General features: G+C 32.7%; 1 protein-coding gene across 1 annotated transcript; it reads left to right on the top strand.

Moving 5' to 3' along the window:
* The first annotated feature begins 2,289 nt into the window (after nucleotides 1-2,289).
* Nucleotides 2,290-3,325, top strand: LOC134253430 (uncharacterized). The gene has a single exon (XM_062735952.1). It carries the CDS (start codon nucleotides 2,324-2,326, stop codon nucleotides 3,311-3,313), a length of 990 nt encoding a protein of 329 aa, XP_062591936.1. The 5' UTR covers nucleotides 2,290-2,323; the 3' UTR covers nucleotides 3,314-3,325.
* Nucleotides 3,326-20,908: the final 17,583 nt, after the last annotated feature.

Raw genomic sequence — 20,908 nt, 5'->3', positions numbered from 1 at the left:
ATTGCGGGTCCTTCGGATGAGACCTTAAAAACCCAGGCCCGTGTTAGCAGCTGGCGTTGGCGCGATAAAGATCCCTCAATGGCCCTGAGTGTCGAGTAAAGGTCAAAATTTGAAGCCCTTCACCTGCATACGGTGACGTCTCCATATGAGTGAGAAATTCTCGAGAGAGACGTTAAACAATATACAATCAATCAATCATTAATTTTACAGCACATTTTCTTTCGGAAAACAAAGAGCACACTCTGCCTATCTACCAAATTTATATATTCTATACACTGATATCAGATGCAGTATATGTGATGTGTAAAAATCTCAGATATGCAAGCTTGTGCTCTATGTTTTCCGAAGAGAAATGTATCCCAAATTTGATGAAATTCCACCAGAATTGAGGAAATTCGGGAAAATGTCCTATTTTTGCACCCTCTAGTGGCTTCCGTGTAAGCTTTGAATCAAAAATAGTGCTTGTCTTAAAGTAAGCATTATTTCAACTTCTTAACAACAAACTATCACAATTTTACCATTGTTCTGATTTTTATATCAAATAAGAGGCCAGATTCGGCTTTGAGCCTATCTTGTCCCCAATCACCCATTCAATGTAAGTAAATCTTTTATAAATCAAATCTAATGATCATTAAACCAAAACATAATGGAAGAAATCAATTTGTTTTTCAAAGTTAAACATGTCAAATGAGAATTAATGTACTGAAAAGAAAGGTCTTAAGTTGTTAAGTTAAGATTCATATTGTAAAGTAAGAGCAAGTCATGTTTATAAATAATTCATGTAGATCTTTGGATCTTGGTTTGAATTCTGATGATTTTAGAATATATAAATCCATAATGGTCATCGTATATAACTCTACATCCTAATGGATGGAATGCATTGTTATCATTAAGTTCATACATGTATACTGGTATGTTACACTCTTAATTTAGAGTACCGTACTGACATACATGGCAATATTGTTTTTGTTAAATTATTATTATCAGACCATAGACAAAGCACACCAAGACCTGTTTATTCCTTCTAAATCTTAAAACAGTTTACACCTTAGCTTTCCAATTTAAAATATTTCTATTAAAAATATATAAATAAGTACATTGGTCCGATATGTTCATTTTAATATTGGGTCAAAAATTAGATCACTTCTTCTCGATTAATAGGTTATGCGATCAATGTTTAAGAAGTCGACATTGATAAAAATGGGGACATTGATAAGTCATTGATTGTCATAAATAGACTACAGGTTAATACATTCATAATATAAACCGAAAGTAAAATTACGATAAGGAATTTTTATTTCTTTAAATGAATATTTAGTTTGCATAGTCATTTTCAAGAAAACAATGTACATGGTGTTATAAAATATTTAATACGTTTGTACATACATTATTAATTTTTAATATTAAGCACATAGGTCTGTTTATCTACGGATCATACAGAATTGAAAAGAAACTGAGTGAATACTTCTGTTTACATATGGAATATAGATATGAATATACCAAACTGTATTCAAGCAGGTGCCATAGAGCTGTGAGCATCCCCTGTCCACCACTCACACCCGCCGTGTCCTCCTTGTCATGATTGGGAGATAATGCAAAATCCGTCGACGATTCAATAGAAATCCGTCGTCAATTCAATTTTAAATAATAGTTTAAAAATTAGTATAAAAAATGTCAGTCAGCAATAGACTGAACGAAAATTTGCATTCGATGACAAAGTTATTCTATCGACCACAGAACTTAAATGTTGACTTAAAAAAGGCTGCAGATGTTCTTGTTTGAACAATGATTTTGTTAATGTTGTTTCAAAAATTGATACACATTAATCTTATGCCTGATATAAACATTTCTTTTATGCAGGATGTTTATATCAAACTGACTCCTTCCATACTGATTTTTAAAAAAAACTATATCCAAAACACAGATTTCGATCTGCTAGCCTACTACTACTGTATTTATGTCATAGAATGTTATAGAATATTAAATGCGAATGTACTTGTAATTTTTCTTCTTCAATAGAAAGTGATTATACCATTTAAAAAAAAGGCTTTGGTATGTAAACAATTTCTGAAACAATGTTTAATGTCTGTTGCAAAATACTAGTACATGTATATGTATTTTTATTCAATTTTAAAGGTATTTGGACAAACATGATAAGTTGGTCTTCATCGATAGTGCCTAAAAGAATCATGCAAATAATTAAGTCAATAAATGCAAGCACTTTCAATACATGTTGTTATAATTCACAAAGAAATGACATAAATTTCTTTGCATTTCAGAAACACGTACTTGCTGCCTGATTCTTTAATAATAATATATCGTGATGGATCACCTACCTCGACTATCAGAGACTGTCTATGTAGGACTGTGTCGTGAAGTAGGGAGTCCTACAGAAGTGAGGATCAGGAGAGAAGTAAAAGACACCGAGGAGGCGGTTAGTAAACCTCTGTACATCATGAGAGGATTTGATAGAATGAGGAGTGGAAGCATACATGAGGGATTCAGACTGAGGACTTCTGATGTTGATTTTATGTTATGGCCTCCAGACCACAAAGTGATATGTGATCTCTCTCAGATCAGTCTCTACCGTATTCCACAACACACTGTGATTCTGATTCTGATGGAATGTGATAATGTACCACCAGGATTTACAAAACTTAATCTGTTAAGTCAATCATGTAATGCAGAAGTAATTTCCTCCTGTGTAATAAAGAATAACAATGTATTCATTTCAAGTACATTATTCAGAGATTATCATTTGGATTTCGAAAGGACATGCAATGTTCCTATGCCCAATGTTTTCTCTCATGGGCCTTGTTCTACCCATTCCATAATGCACGATTTAGAGAATGACCATGCGTTCTGTTTCCAGTCAAATCACTGGCCTACGTCAGCACTATCATGGATACAGAGATGTTTCAAAAAGGGCTGGCCAAACCAGAATGTTATTTCAGATATATTAAGAGGAGGATTTCATGTTGTTCCTATTGGAAGCACACCTGAAAATGAACTAGAATGGATAATTTCATTCTCTCGAGCAGAACAAAACCTCGTTTACTCAATGAATCATTGTCAGTTTTTGTGCTATGGTCTCTTCAAAATTTTTTTGAAAGAGGTAATTAATTATCAAACAAATACACCTATTCTCTGCTCATATTTCATAAAAACTATTTTATTTTGGGTCATACAGACCAATACGTCCTTGTCTTGGACACCTGATAACTTATTGTCTTGTTTCTTGGAAAGCTTTAAATTATTGATATGCATGGTACATACTGGGGAATGTCCAAATTCCGCAAAACAACATGTTTAGAGTGAAAGTCACTGGATCTGTACAAACTTCATTGTTCAGTCAGTTGTATGATTTGTATAATGAAGGAATATCTTGTCTTCTAATGAGTGAAACAATCAGATCTTACCTCTGTATTGCTATATTAAACAGAACATTTAGAATCTGTACAGACGAGAGCAGTATTATAACTATGACAAAGTTAGATATGTGTTTATTTTTGGAATTATCAATATCTGATTATTCAATTCAGAGTGTTGATGAATTTGCAGTTTGCAATACACAAATGGAGAGAATGATTAGGGGAAGGCTGATATTTCATCATCCTGTCATTATACAATATATCACATCAAATGTTCTACGGAATACTGCCATGTACTTACAGAGTTGTATATATAAAAATGGAACTCGCAATAAGGTTTATTATAAAGCAAAAGTAGATACATTGCTAAAACAGTCGTGTAAGTTTGGATTTTTATCCGACATTCTTTATCTTGCTATGTACCTGTACAGAACACGTAGATATGGAGAGTCACTCAATTGTTTACATAAAGCACAGGAGAGAATGTCATTGCCGTATATTATGCATTGGGGTCATGTAAATGAGGATATGTACAGACATCACATGGAAAGGAAAACTCTGGGTACTAAGATGAAGAGAGCTGTAGTTAGAAATATTAAGCTAGATTTCTTATACAGTTACATTGATGAACTTGTTATAGATCAGGAGGTCAGTAAGAAACAGGGTATGGCTCTATTACAAATCCCACCTCTAGTGATGTTACACATGTTATTTACACTGAATCACCACAGACTTGATGACACAGTGACGTCACAACAATCTCTACATGATCTACAAACTTTGCTTCTCTATGATGACGGAACTCACGTACTTCCTCTCTTGAGAGATATTTCGTGGCAAATACTGGGAATCTGTCAACAAATCTGTGGAGACTATTCGGGATCTCTCCAGTCTTATCAATATTCCTTACAACAAGTACCATTCCATAAACTCCAGAAAGCAACATTGTTAAGAATACAGTCTTCCATCTGATGCGATCTGACGTTTTTGACAAAATGAGAAAGTGATTTTTGACAAAATGTTTTCACATCATTTTATTTATTGTAGGACACTGATATATCTTTATTTATATATATATATATCTTGTTTCCTATGGGGTTTATTTGTTATGTAAGTAATTAAGAATTTTACTGATTTCTTTCTTATTTCTAATAGAGTTAAAAACAAATCATAACAATACATGCATAACCATTATTTTTTCTATAATAAAAATATTCGTTTAAATTGATATGTTTCTTAGATTGATGTATAAAAAAGAATTTGTTAGCTTTTCATACGTTAAACATTTTATTGCCATGTCACAAAAATAAAATCATGTACATAATATACTGTTCATTGATTTCAAACCTTGAACTACATTAATTTTCTTTTAATATAAGTATTATTCTAGATTTAGCATGAAATATGCGGTGATAACGAATAATATACAAGGTCATAATTCCATAAAGCAATACATAATACGAACAGAGCAAACTTACCTCATTTTAGAAATTGTTCATACGTAGAGCATGCTCTTTCGTATCAAATCAACTGAGAAATATAAACGTATAAAATGGATAAAATGTACATTTTCATTGCAAAACACTGAATAAGCCAATATTTGGCACTATGTGTAAGAGATATGGCGTATTATTTTGATTATTAGCGCTTTTATCTATGTAGTTAAATGGAAATTGTGAGAGGTTATAAGAAAACTCTGATTCACACTTTTTTGATATAATTTTATTTCAATTATGGCATCTTGCAAGTTTGATAAAGAAAAGATGTGTAAAGAAAAAAAAGGAAAAAAAACTGATGCTCCCGTCAAGCAACACAGCGAAAGTTAAGAATTCTCAAACGCAGATCAAATATGTTGGTACCTTAAGTAAGGCCTTTTCACAAGAAATTCAAATATGAAATATAAAACCCTAGCACCACCTGTTCAAAGGTTATGGCCAAGATTGAGGTTTTTTAAGTTACAAACTCCGGGGTCAAGGTCAAAGGGTCAAGATTGTTGTTTTCTAGAAATGCCTTGTTTTAAAGATTACACTGTACATATAGGAAGTATGAAAGCGTTGGCCCTTACCGCTCAAAAGTTATGGGTAACGTTAAAGTTTATAAGTTGTAGTTCAAACTCCAAGGTGAAAGGGTCATTGTTGTTGAAATCCAATGAATGGCCTTGTCATAAGGATTACATATGTGAAATATGATAGCTCTAGCCCTTACTGTTCAAAAGTTATGCCTAAAGTTAAAGTTTGTAAAAAGTAGGTCAAACTCAAAGGTTAAAGTCAAAGGGTAAAAATTCTTGGTATCCAATAAAAGGTCTTTTCACAAGGATTACATATGTGAAGTATGAAAGCCCTAGCCCTTACCGTTCAAAAGTTATGTCCAACGTTAAGGTTTTTTGTAAGTACAGAAATCTCCAAGGTCTAGGTCAAGAGTTCAAAATTATTGGTTTGAACTAAAAGTTCTTGCCACAAAGAATTGATATTTGGAATGCTAAATTCCTAGTATATACCGTTTAGTTTGGATTTTTTTTGTAAAAATGGGGTAAAACTCCAAGGTCAAGGTTAAAGGGTCAAGATTCTTGATATCAAATGAAAGGTCTTGTAACAAGACTTAAATATTTAAAGGATTAAAGCCGTAGTCCTAATCCTTAAAAAATTATGGTCAATGTTGTATTTTAAAAGTAGGTCAAAATCAAAAGTCATACAGGTCAAAGTTCTTTGTATTCAATGAAAGGTCTTTTCACAAAGATTAAATATGTGAAATATGAAATCCCTAGCCCATATGACCAAGGTAAAAGTGTTTTCATAAGTTTGTACGGAAATCTCCAAGGTCAAAGTTGTTTGCGTTCAATGAAAGGTCTTTCCACAAAAAATACATATATGAAGATAAGAAGTCCTGGTATCTATTGTTCAAAAGATATGGCCAAAGTAAAAGTTTGGAATTTTTGTGTAAAGTGCGTCAAACTCCAAGGTCAAAGTCAACAGGTCAAATTTGGTAGTATCGATAGAAAGGTCTTGTCACAAGGAATACACATGTGAAGTCATAGCTCCAGTTGATTTAAAGTTATGGGAAAGTTTAAAATTTTTGCGGACAAACAGACAACTAGAAAGACAGACAGATAGACAGACGGATAGATATACAGACGGACGGACACGACAAGAGGCCCATGGGCCACATCGCTTACCTGAGCACTGTGGCTAGGAAAAAGTAGAAATTGGTTTATTGCAGACCGGAGGACCGGGCTGCTCTATACATATAAGTTTAAGTTTTGATGTATGGGTATTGAGGTGGGAGAAGTTATTCAGAATTGAAAGTTATCTAAACATTTAAAAGATTATATATATCAGACTTTTCTTTCCCGTAATAAATTACGAAATACAAAATATACGTTCTTCCATATGAAGTACATCTTAAAAAATATATGTGTTTTTCATATTTAATTTATAATGTTGCTTATCATTTACTATCGAAAAAACGACAGGTCCCTTTTTTTAGAACATTAAATTTTACTTTTCGCATAAAAACGTACGTTACACAGATTGTGTTTTATATTCATTCAGTCAAATATATTTTTGGTGATAGGTGATCCATGTGACAGATTTTAATTTATATTTTATACATCCAACAGTTGCATAAAGAATTAATGAAGTTTAAAAGTGTATCGTTTTTGTTTGATTTTAATCCGACTAGAAGCCTTCCGTAAATTTTCTCCATCATAGTCTCAATAATTCAGACGCATGTTTTTATCAACAAATGGAAGCGGTTTCCATGATTTACTTTATATTTTTCCCGGGCGACAATTGATGGCTACATCAATGTTTTGCTTGTTATTGAATAATCTAAATCCAAAAGTAGTCCCATGACCAATCATGGCTTTGCCATTCTTGATAAGATGATTTTTAAAGAATTTTCCTATATATGTCCATGTAAAATTTGGATTGGCAATTGTGGCCCCGTCCTATAACCGGGGGTCATAATTTAAACAAACTTGAATCTTCACTACCTGAGGATGCTTTTAAATAATCATGATCAATGATTGCTTTGTTGTTCTTGAGAAGAAGATTTTAAAAGACTTTTTCTATATATTTCAATGAAAAACTTTGGTCGGCCATTGAGGCCCCGCCCTACCCCCGTGGGTCATGATTTGACCAAACTTGAATCTACACTACCTGATGATGCTTCCATATAAATATGATTAATTATGGCTTTGCTATTCTTGAGAAAAAGATTTTTAAAGAATTTTCCTATATATTTCTATATTAAACTTCGGTCGGCCATTGTGGCCCCGCCCTTACCCCTGGGGGTCATGATTTGAATAAACTTAAATCTACACTACCTGAGGATGTTTCTATTTAAATATGATCAATTATGGCTTTGTTATTCTTGAGAGGAAGATTTTTAAAGAACTTTCCTATGTATATCTATGTAAAACTTTGGTCAGCCATTGTGGCCTCGCCCTACCCCCGCGGGTCATGCTTTGAACAAACTTGCATCTACACTACCTGAAGATTTATTGATTGTATATTGTTTAACGTCCATCTCGAGAATTTTTCACTCATATGGAGACGTCACCGTATGCCGGTGAAGGGCTTCAAATTTTGACCTTTACTCGGCACTCAGGGCCATTGAGCAGTGAGGGATCTTTATCGTGCCAACGCCTGCCGCTGACACGGGGCCTGGGTTTTTAAGGTCTCATCCGAAGGACCCGCAACTTTCACTTCAAAGTGCCAAGCGCATGGCGAAGGAACAGTTGCTACCCATTCTTAACGACTAGGTCAGTCGCGGCCGAGATACGAACTCACGACCTCTTAATCACGAAGCGAGCGCTCTACCGAATGAGCTACCGTGAACGGTACACTACCTGAAGATGCTTCCAAAAAATATGATCAATTATGCCTTTGCTTTTCTTGAGAAGAAGGTTTTTAAAGAATTTTTCCTATATATTTCTATGTAAAACTTTGGTGGGCTATTGTGACCCCGCCCTACCCCCGGGGGTCATGCTTGGAACAAACTTGAATCTACATTACCTGAGGATGCTTCCATATAAATATGATCAATTATGGCTTTGTTATTCTTGAGAAGAAGATTTTTAAAGAATTTTCCGAAATACTTCTATGTAAAAGCCATTGTGGCCTCGCCCTAACCCCGGGGGTAATTCTTTGAACAAACTTGAATTTACACTACATGAGAATGTTTCCCCTTAAGTTTCATTTTTCCTGGCACAGTGGTTCTTGAGAAGAAGATTTTTAGAGCATACCACCAAATTTTCATTAATTCCCAATTATCTCCCCTTGAGTGAGGGCATGGTCCTTCATTTAAACAAACTTGAATCCCCTTTACCCAAGGATGCTTTGTTGCAAGTTTGGTTGAAATTGGCCCAGCGGTTCATGAGAAGAAGTCGAAAATGTGAAACAACGACGACAGACAACGGAAATTTTGATCGGAAAAGCTCAAAACAATATTCCTCCGAAACGTCCTTTACAGGGGCATAAACAATGTTTCATAAGACATTTTAAAAATGTTATACAGGATGTACATTTAAACAATGCATGGCTTTTTATCGAATGTCAGTAAGCTTATTAAATGGCTTTATCAGTGTTAATGATAGATTGGATTGTGTACCAGTCCGTATTATCATCCCCATAAAAGTCTGAATTATCGCTCATATGATTTACATGTATTACAAATATTTACATAAATAACGGGTCAATAAAAGCGAAGTAATGGGGAGTTATAGCGAAAATCTTAAACAACACAATGTACATAGTTTACCCTTTAGATTACACATTTAATAAAATTCAATTAGAAATCAAGTGAAAAGTAGCCCCTTCGCCAAAATTCAATTAAAATTATTTTATAGAAAAAAGACCAAGAACAAGCAAATTGACATTTTGCCCAGCGTCATTTCTTAAAGGATTTTTTTCAATGATTAGGCACCGTTCATTAAGTAGATCTTGACCTTAAATTCAACTTGCGTGGATATTAATCCCAAGATTCACACTTCATGAAACCAAATTGATATGAGATACATATTATTTGCACTGATAACATTCGGAGGTTTAGATTCATTATCTTTATTACCTACGATTTCAAGTATTAACATGAAGAATGTTATTTTCATAATCTTCTAACGAACCGAGAGTGAAGGCGAGGGTGTTCTACTCACAGATACGGTGACTTTATGAGGGATAGATATATCTTCTGTACAGGTTTGTAAATACATGTATAACACTTGAAAACCCCAACCCTTTGTGCAAAATATCTACCTTTCGCTTACTGTGTCAGTGCAATTTCCATTCCTTTAAAAATACACGGTTAAATTAAGAAAGCATTCAAATAATTTTTCGGGAAATTTAGATTTTTAAAGAAAATTCAATTTGATAATTATCCAAAGCCGCTGCTGTTTAATCGCAAATTATTATCAACTATTTCATACAGATAAAAGGGTTTCTAAGGTAAAGACGTGCACCACCAACACGACATTACGTTACTTCTAGTCATAGCGGAATGTTCCTAAATAAAAACAAGAGGCCCATGAGCCTCATCGCTCACCTGAGCAATATGGCTAGGAAAAAAGAATAAATCAATTTATTATTAAAAAGTTGAAACCCAATAGTGGTCCCAAAGAATCCCTAAAAGAGAGAGGGTGTGATTTGAACAAACTTGAATCTAAACTAACTAAGAATGCGTGCATATGTCTTTGACTACCTGTGGGCGCCCTACCCCAGGGGTCATGATTTGAACAAATCTGAATCTACACTACCTGAAGATTCTTCCATATAAATATGATTATTCATGCCTTTGCCAATTCTTGAGAAGAAGATTTTTAACACATTTTCCCATATATTTCTATGTAAAACTTTGATCGGCCATCGTCGCCCCGCCCTACCCAAGGGGGTCATGATTTGAAGACACCTGAACTTATACTACCTGAGGATGCTTCCCTAAAACTTTCATTTTTCCTGGCACAGTGGTTCTTGAGAATAAGATTTTTAAAGAATTTTCCTAATATTTCTATGTCAAACTTTGATCGGCCATTGTGGCCCCACCCAACTTCTGGGGGTCATGTTTTGAACAAACTTGAATCTAAACTACCTGAGGATGCTTCCCAGTAAGTTTCATTTTCCCGGCATGAGGTTTTAGATGATTTTTAAAGAATTTTCCTATATATTTCTATGTAAAACTTTGATCGCCCATTGTGGCCCCACCCTACCCCGGGGGTCATGATTTGAATAAACTTGAATCTACACTACCTGAGGATGATTCCCTATAAGTTTCATCTTTCCTGGCACAGTGGTTCTTGCGAAGAAGATAGAAGATTTTTAAAACATACCATCAAATTTTCACTTTTCCTGAGTTATCTCCCCTTGAATAAGGGCGTGGCCCTTCATTTAAACAAACCTAAATTCCCTTCACCGAAGGAAACTTTGTGCCAAGCTTGGTTGAAATTGGCCCAGTGGTTCTTGAGAAGAAGTCGAAAATGTGCAAAGTTAACGACAACAACGACGACGAAAACCACGACGACGACAGACAACGTACAAATTTTGATCAGCAAAAATATTATTAACTTGTGTGCAAGAAATCTTATAAAAGTATCGGAAAATAAATAAAACGTTTTACCGGGTATTGATTTTAAAGTGAATTTGTCGTACAGGTTAAGAAGCATTTCTAAAAATTATGACATTTAAAAAAATCTGTTCTGATACAATAAGAAAACCAAGAGCAATAAAACTATTAGTAAACAGAACAGTTTAAGAAAATAACATATTTTTTCAGATATCTTCCTTTTCATTTTCTCATAAAATATCGGAATGGAGCACCTTCCTCGCCTGTCAGAGGCTGTATATGTAGGACTGTGTCACCAGATAGGAAGTCCTTCAATGGTTAGGATCAGGAGAGAAGTGAAGGACACTACGGAGTTGGTGAATAACCCTGTGTTCATAATAAGGGGATTTGATATAATGTATAGTGGGAGTAGGCGTGAGGGATTCAGACTTGAAAACACAGATACCGATTACATGCTGTGGCCTCCGGAAGTGAAGGTGATATGTGATCTCTCTCAGATAAGACTTTACCGTATCCCACAACACACAGTGATTCTCATGGAGTGTAATGATCTACCACCAGGATTTACCAGATTAAACCTGATGATTCCATCGAATCATAGGGAAACTGTTACTTCCTGTGTAGTAATGAAAAATAATGTATTCATTTCAAGTACATTATTTCGAGATAAATATTTTCAATTCTGTAAATCGAGCGATGAGTCCTACGTTTCTGCGTTCTCTCACGGACCTTGTAGTACATATTCCCTTTTCCAAGAAGCAGATACTGATTTTGCTTTCTGTTTACGGTCAAATCACTGGCCTGTGTTAGCACAACCATGGATTCAGAGATGTTGTAAACGAGGCTGGCCAGATCAGAATGTTGTTTCAGATATATTAAGCAGGGGATTTCATGTTGTTCCGATTGGAAGCACACCTGAAGAGGAACTTGAATGGAGAATATCATTCTCTCGAGCAGAACAAAAACTCGTTTACTCAATGAATCACTGTCAGTTTTTGTGTTATGGTCTCTTCAAATTTTTTCTGAAAGAAGTGATCAGTTGCCAGACCAACACGTCCGTTCTCTGCTCATACTTCATAAAAACCACCTTATTTTGGGTCATACAGACCAATACGTCTCTGTCTTGGACACCAAATAACTTATTGTCCTGTTTCTGGGAAAGCTTTAAATTTTTGATATACATGGTACATACTGCACAATGTCCAAACTTTTTTATTCCACAAAACAACATGTTTAGACTGAAAGTCACTGGTTATGTACAAACATCACTGTTCAGTCAATTGTATGATTTGTATTGTAAGGGAATATCTTGTCTTCTAATGAGTGAAACAATCAGACCTTACCTCAGTATTGCTATATTAAACAGAACATTTATAGTCCGTACAGACGAAAGCAGTATCATGTCCAGCACAATTTTAGATATGTGCTTTTTCATCGAATTATCAATGTCTGATCATCATGTTAATAATTTCAAGGAATTTGCAGTTTATATAAAACAAATAGAGAGAATGACTAGGAGAGGTTTGACTTCGTATCAGGCAGTCATTTTACAATCTATCACATCTCAAGTGTTACGGAATACTGCCATGTACCTACAGAGAAGTAAAAATGAAAATGTAACTCGGAATAAGGTTTGTTATAATAGAAAAGTAATTGCGTTGCTTAAAAAGTCCTGTAAGTTTGGATGTTTATCTGACATTCTGTATCTTGCTATGTACTTCTACAGAACACGTAGATATGAAGACTCACTCAGTTGTTTACATAAAACACAGGAGAGGATGTCATTACCCTATATCATGTATAGAAATCATGTTAATGTCGATGTATATAGATACAATGTGGGAAAACATTCTCTTAGTACTAAGATGGGGAAAGCACTAGCGCTAAATATTGACCTAGAGTATGAGTACATTTACATTGATGAATTATGTTTAGAACAGGAGATTATTAAAAAGTATAACATGCCTGCATTATCAATCCCACCTCTAGTGATGTTACACATGTTATTTATACTGAATCACCACAGATGTGGTGACACAGTCAGGTCACAACAATCTCTACAAGATTTACAGACTCTGCTTCTTTATGATGACGGGAATCATGTTCCTTCTGATCGCAGAGATATTTCGTGGCAAATACTGGGAATCTGTCAACAAATTTGTGGAGACTATTCGGGATCTCTCCAGTCTTATCGATATTCCCTACAACAAATACCATTACATAAGCTTCATGAAGCAACATTGTTAAGATTAAACTCTGTTCCAAATGAAACGATCTGACTTGTTTAAAATAAGTGAATTTGTTTACATATTATTTTGATTATAGGACATTGGATATATCGTATTTCGAGCAGATTTGTAGTATGTACCAGTCCGTTCATGTAATTATCTCATTGTTGCGATGATTGTTCATTTTCGTTTTTCGGAGAGGACAGTTTTGATAATTTATTTACTTATATATAAATGTACACAGATGACCATTTAGGATGTAAAACACACCTACCCCCCATAATTCCTGTCGTTTATTTTTCGCTATTTTTGTATATTTAGTACATATACTATATCTACTGTGTGTATGAACATTTTGAACGAAATTGTTAGAGTGGTTTCTGGACAGGAAATTCCAAAATTTACCCCCCTTTAGTTGTTTACGAGGAGAGAGAAAAATTTTAATCAATGAACTACTTAAACCTTGATTTTCAAAAAAGCCAGGTTCACTATAACTGTCAAATTTCATTGACTTTTTCCTTTAACCATTTAACACAAAAACATAGTCATCTTTTTGATATATATCATTAAAAAAAATAGATAATTCATAGTTGTTAGTTTAAGGTCTTTAGAATTTGTATTTGATGATATGTATATCAAAAAGGTCCAGTCAAGTAAAATTATTTATGTACATTTGGTAATATCATGCTATAGACTAGATATAGTAATATGTTTTAATGCAAAAAGAACAATCATTAAACTTTTGAAATAGAAGTAAGTATCACATGATTGGCAGCAGTATATTTTTATTCTTAATGTCAAGGAAAAAGATAATGACCTTGACCTGACCTTGCCTCCGATATAAAATTTAATTTCACTGATACTATCACTTACTGATATTGTCTTCTTGATTCTGCGAAAATTTCATTAATTTTTAAATATTAGAAATATGAGAAGAATCCTACCTTAATTTTATTATTTCATGTATATATCTTTACGAGGTTCGCTCCTAAGCTTTTCAGTGGATTTTTGTCTTGACATCTATTAAAAAAGTCTATATAATGTTCAGCTTCTTACAATAAATCTTGATTCTATAATGCAAAATGAAATGTATTCAATTAAATCCCCATGAATAAATTTCATACCGAAAGCATTTAGTGAGGAACTGTATTTTGTGGCGGAAGGTTTTTTTTCTTAGAAGAAAAAAAAAATCAATTTTTCCTCTTTCAGTATTGCTAAGTTTGGATTCCAACTTTTTAAATGCAGCCTGAACGAAGAGTAATTTTGTGCAGTGAAATATTCTATGCTGGTCTTATATTATATTGAATTAACTTTAATGAATTCCAATGTCATATTTAGCAAATTTATGGTGAAATTCCTTGGAAAAAAAAATAACTTTAAACTTAAAATCACCATTCTTTTTAGTAATATCTAAAAAGTTTACATTACAAATCCCCACCTTTTATTTCATTTACTGAATCGTATAAGACGAATATGGAGATAACGAACAATTTTCAATATCAAAGTCCATAAAACGATACAAAATAGGAGCAGAGCAAGCGCGAAACTTCTAAACATCAGAGGTGGGATCAGGTGCCATGGAGAAGGGAGCATCCCCTGCTGACCTGCCGTCTGCTCCTTGTCATGATTGGGAAATAATGGAAAAAATCCGTCGTCAATTCAATGTATAAATAATGGACTAACAGTATGAAAAACGTCAGTCAGTATTTTACTTAATTATAAATTGTATTTGCTGACAAGGTAGTTGTATTGACCATCGAACTTACAAAATGATAACTTTAAACGGGACTGCTGATATTCTTGTTTCATCAACTTGCTTGTCAATAATTTACCTCGTTTTAGAAATTGTTCATATGTAGAGCATGCTCTTGCGTATCGAATCAACTGAGACTGACATACATTCCGTATGCAGGTGATGAACGTATATTGCTGCATAAGTAAGGGACGATAGAAAAGTTAAAGTCATCACGCTTGGTTGTTAGATTACCATTAACGTCCCTTTCAAGTAAAATTATTTAAGTCTGAAACAGATGTGTCAGACTCTGTGGTATCTTTTATCTCAAGATCTCCAATTTTAACCACTCTGCTTGAATTCAGAAAAAATGTTAATACTTTAAAATGCTTTTATTCGTTTTTTAAAAAAAATTAACACCAGAAAAATAACAGTTTTGAATGCAGAAAGGTCAAATAATTGACTATGCGAAGTAATTTGAAACTGTTTTTGTTGTCACAATTTTTAATGTGACTATTCAAGATAAAAAAAAAGATTCTGTTTGATCCAATAATTCATTTTCAATACTTTTCATATCAGGAACCGATCTCTTTAAGGAGCGTTAACGGTAGAAATCACCTTAGACTTTTCCGAGTTCTCCTCTGGATGAAATTATGCATTCAATGTAATGTACAGTTTACCATAACGCAGGTGTGGTGGGTAGGGGTAGGATTTTGTTAATCTTTATTCACTATTTATAACTTTATTATTACATACATGTATGTCAACAACCCTTTATATAAAGTAGACAATGCAAATATATATATATTCCTGATATATGTATTCTATTTAATATTTAAGAAGTCATAATATAAATTGAAGTATATCTTGCTGATAAAAAATCCAATGATTATTTAACTTTCCTTCTACTATATATAACACTCTTTCTTGCATTGTAATTTAATCAAATGACTCATTTGTTATAAATATATTAAACGATTTATTGATAGATAAAACATAATAAAGGGGAGTAATCAATGTTGAACTTGCATTTGAGTGGTTAATCTGGATTTTGAATCTCGAATCTCAAATTTCGAATCTCGTATTTTGAACCTCAAATCTCGAATGAGCCTTTTGATTGGTTAATCTGGATCTTGAATCTTGAAACTCGAATTTCGAATCTTGAATTTTGAATCTCGTATTTCGAAACTTGAATCTCGAATGAGCCTTCTGGGCTTTCGTAGAACATTGAAATCTTATTCATTATAAAAAAATTAACTTATTTTTCTTATCTTTATCTCCTCTACCTTTAATAGTATAATTTTTAAAGATTTTTTTTACCATATGATCTATATCTACATGTATGTATAGATAGTATCCTATAAGAGATTCAGACGGCATGATTTACTATATTTAAATATTGATGAACGAAAGTGATTTAGATATACGTGTAACGGTGTAGACTACTTAGGCCTAGAGGACATGTTTTTTAAAGAATTTGTTTCCCCCTATAAGATCTTTTGTATTTTCAGCACTGACATCAACCATGTAAACATTAAATCATCGTCCAATTTACAGCGTAAACGATTGTTGTAAAATGTTTTAACACACTTCTTGAAAGTTATTTCAATCTACGATTATTTTTTAAACAAAACAGTACTTTAGTTTTGATGTCAAATGTGTTATGATGACGTCACAATGGGGATATTGCTCATCCATGTACACGAGAAGTGTTCTGTCACTTGCAAATAATCTGAAGGAAAAGTATTTGTAAATATTTAAATATTTGAATTTAAATACTAATTACTATAATATGCTATTTAAGATTATTTATGGATAAGGATATTTATTTCAAAATTTCAAAATATATATTGCAGGTATATATTACAAGTTCTATGAAATGACTCCTTTTCATTTAATGTGTTAAAGTGTCTGACCCCCCCCCCCCCCCCGATTCGAGGTCACTAAGAAGAAACTTCGCTGAGTGTTCAAAGCATGACGAATTTGGCCCTGAACGACTCTGCATATATTACCAGAGTGAATGTTGTGGAGATGAGAATCTGATTTTATAAAATCGTAAGTTATTTTCGTGGCAAATGTCCATGATAAATAAGTAAAGCATTCTGCTTCAAATATAAAATGAACATCAACTGCAAGATTTTCAGAGAAAAGGTATTTGTCTATTAATCTATACATATTGCTTTTATTGTCTTTAAACATATTATGAATATTTAAGTTCCAAAAAACAAACCATCATATGAAAATCCGTGAATATTTTTGATATTTTAGGAAGGATGGAGACGGCGGTTTACTGAAATGCGCGTAGTTTCAAAATGAATCGGATTACCTTACTTAATATTTGACCGTAAGTCACTTATTATAGTAAGTACAGCATATATAAGTTTTGGGAAAATTCATTGGGGATCATGGTTAATACCATATAAGGCAAATAATATGTAAATATGAAAAACACAGTATTCTAATATAAAATTACTGATTTGTGAGTCTTGTGACACTTGAAAAGAGACTGAAAAGAGTGAGTTAGGAAAAAATGGCCCTTAGTGAAAGTATATATAAACAATCTGGAAAATGTACAGCCGACGTTTCTCTACTCATGCATGTTGTCAGCTCCTACACTGATAAGTTCATGGATATGTTAATCTACCGAAAGTAGCCTCGATGCTAATTTACTAAATAAGAGTTGTATGGTAGGGAATATATTGTATATTATTGAGTGAAACAATTCGACCATACCTCAGTTTTGCTATATTAAACCAAACATTTGTGGTATGAACAGACGAGAGCAATATTATATCCAGCATTGAATTAGATATTAGCTTATTTAATGAATTAATATTTGACCAATATATAAACAGTGTTGTGGAATTTGCAGTTTACATGAAACAGATACTGTATCAGTGAGTCATATCACAATGTATCACATCAAATGTGCTACGGAACACTGCCTTGTATTTACAAGGTGGTATATATCAAAATGAAACTCATAATAAAGTTTGTTATAGATCAAAATTAAAAGTATTACAATTACTCAAACAGTAAGTTTAGTATTTATCTGATATTTTATATCTTGCTATGTTTTTGTACAGAACACATTGATATGAAGACTCACTCAGGTATTCATAATTAGCACAGGATAGGACCTCATTGCCGTATCTTATGTATAAGGGTCATGTTAACGTAGATGTGTACAAACATTACATGTACATGGAAAGGAATACCCTTGGTGCTAGGATGAGGAGATTTGTTGCTGGAAATATTGCTCTAGAATTTTTATACACTTATATTGATGAACTTGTATTAGAGCAGAAGATCAATTTCAAGCAATGTTAACCTGTATTATATATATCCCACCTCTAGTGATGTCACACATGTTGTTAATACTGAATCACCACAGACTGGGTAACATAATCAGGTCACAACAATCTAAACGTGATCTACAGATGCTGCTCTATTGTGATGTACCTCTTTTTTAGAGATATTTCCTGGCAAATACTCGGTACATGTATCTGTCAACAAATTTATGGAGATTATTCTGAATCTCGTTCGTCAGTATTATTCTGGAGAGACAAAATAACAACATTCAGGAAGCAACATTGTTTAGAATGGCTATACTTCCTTATAGAATGATTTGAGTTTTTCAAACCTATGAGTAGACTTTTTGGTAACTATTTTGCTCTTTGGTAAGGACAGTGTATTTTTCTCATTAAAGTTTATCATTTTGTCTTGTTTTAATTAAATAACATTCAAATATTTGCATGTTTCTGGATATAGATTTAATTTTTACATCCAAATCAAATACTTTTTTAACGCAGAATTAAAAAAAAATCTTATTTATATTTTGTTTTGTTAAATATCTAACTTGTTTGATGATATTGATTGACCTTTTTGTAAAGTTTTGAAAAGAGCTATTTCTATTTTGTGACGTCCATTATTAAGATAATCATTAATGAATTTTCTACATCATTCTGTTCAACACGAATTAATTTTTTTTCTTTTGCTACAGGGCAAAAAATATCAGCCTATGTTTTAAAAAATATTCATTAAAAGTCATTGACATTGTTAATTTAATATCAGAAATATTGTTTTTTTAACAATATTGTCATCGTTCATGCAACTCAGTGACTTTGTTCATAATTATATTATCTTAAAATCAAAATTGCTCATTTAATATAAGTGATATTGTTCATTATTCATCATAGTTTATGTTCATTCCATGACTTCGACCTTGTTCATTGATTATCAGTGACATTGTTTATCTAACGTTAGTGATACCATTCTTTTGAATATTAACCTGAACAATATTTTCATGGTTTTTTTTAATTTTAAGTCTGATAAATGGTATACAATACAGTATAAGAGCCTATAATAAATAATATAATTGTTTTGCGGTTTTAGTCTGACTACGTTATCATTACATCTCTGCAGCTTATCCTTCATTTGTTAAATCATTATTCATGTTTCATGGTAAAGGACAATTCTGAATTTGTTGATAAGTAACAACAGCTAACAAAAACGCGAATGACATGTATTAGAGAGTCAACCAGGAAGAAGATCATTTAGTTTAAAAATGTTATATTAAATTTCAATGTTTAAGGGTTCTGTGTTTGCTCTTCTCTGATATTTGTATTCTTGAATGATTTTATCAGCTAAAATACTATTCATTTTCTCCATATATTTCATTTAAAAAGTTATACAGATAAGTGCAGCCTACAGTTATCATAACAATATTTCATATATGCGTGACGGCTTATTTACTACACTGTCTAACAAATGTCTGTTTTATATTTAACTCTTGTAAAAATTAAATATAGATCTAGAGTACCTTTCCGGGAGATATTTAAAGAGACACTTTGACGCACAAAGGGGGAAATTTACAAACATAGAACTTTGCATTGCCCGAGTAAAAATATTTCCCACGCATTAGGTTTCAGGAAATAACAGGTTTCAGAACCTGAAAAATCTATTTTGATGGACAAAAATAAAAGTAATATTATTTCAGTATGCCAAATATTTATAACAAAAATATTACTTTACATCCTTTTTCCGCTGATACGCATGCTCAGAAAAGTTGATTAAGATAACATAATTTCCAGTACCCAGGAATTAATGTAGTGAGACCAAACATTTTGATGCAATCTTTTGAAAAAGTTGTAAGAACATATTTCTCACCTTTGCATGCTCCAATTGAATGTTGTTTACAAGTTTGAGGTAAAAATAAAAGTAGCGAGACCTTCTCGTTGACATACACGAAAACAAAGAAACAATTGTTAATTCAATATCAGAAATATTGTTTTTTTAACAATATTGTCATCGTTCATGCAACTCAGTGACTTTGTTCATAATTATATTATCTTAAAATCAAAATTGCTCATTTAATATAAGTGATATTGTTCATTATTCATCATAGTTTATGTTCATTCCATGACTTCGACCTTGTTCATTGATTATCAGTGACATTGTTTATCTAACGTTAGTGATACCATTCTTTTGAATATTAACCTGAACAATATTTTCATGGTTTTTTTTAATTTTAAGTCTGATAAATGGTATACAATACAGTATAAGAGCCTATAATAAATAATATAATTGTTTTGCGGTTTTAGTCTGACTACGTTATCATTACATCTCTGCAGCTTATCCTTCATTTGTTAAATCATTATTCATGTTTCATGGTAAAGGACAATTCTGAATTTGTTGATAAGTAACAACAGCTAACAAAAACGTGAATGACATGTATTAGAGAGTCAACCAGGAAGAAGATCATTTAGTTTAAAAATGTTATATTAAATTTCAATGTTTAAGGGTTCTGTGTTTGCTCTTCTCTGATATTTGTATTCTTGAATGATTTTATCAGCTTAAATACTATTCATTTTCTCCATATATTTCATTTAAAAAGTTATACAGATAAGTGCAGCCTACAGTTATCATAACAATATTTCATATATGCGTGACGGCTTATTTACTACACTGTCTAACAAATGTCTGTTTTATATTTAACTCTTGTAAAAATTAAATATAGATCT

The sequence above is a fragment of the Saccostrea cucullata genome, unplaced genomic scaffold, assembly GCF_032062105.1.
Source record: "Saccostrea cucullata isolate Sc308-1 unplaced genomic scaffold, CSIRO_AGI_Scuc_v1 ctg2164, whole genome shotgun sequence".
NCBI classification, from domain to species: domain Eukaryota; kingdom Metazoa; phylum Mollusca; class Bivalvia; order Ostreida; family Ostreidae; genus Saccostrea; species Saccostrea cuccullata.
Note: the sequence above shows the minus strand (reverse complement) of the source record. Positions and strands in the feature narration are given on the sequence as shown.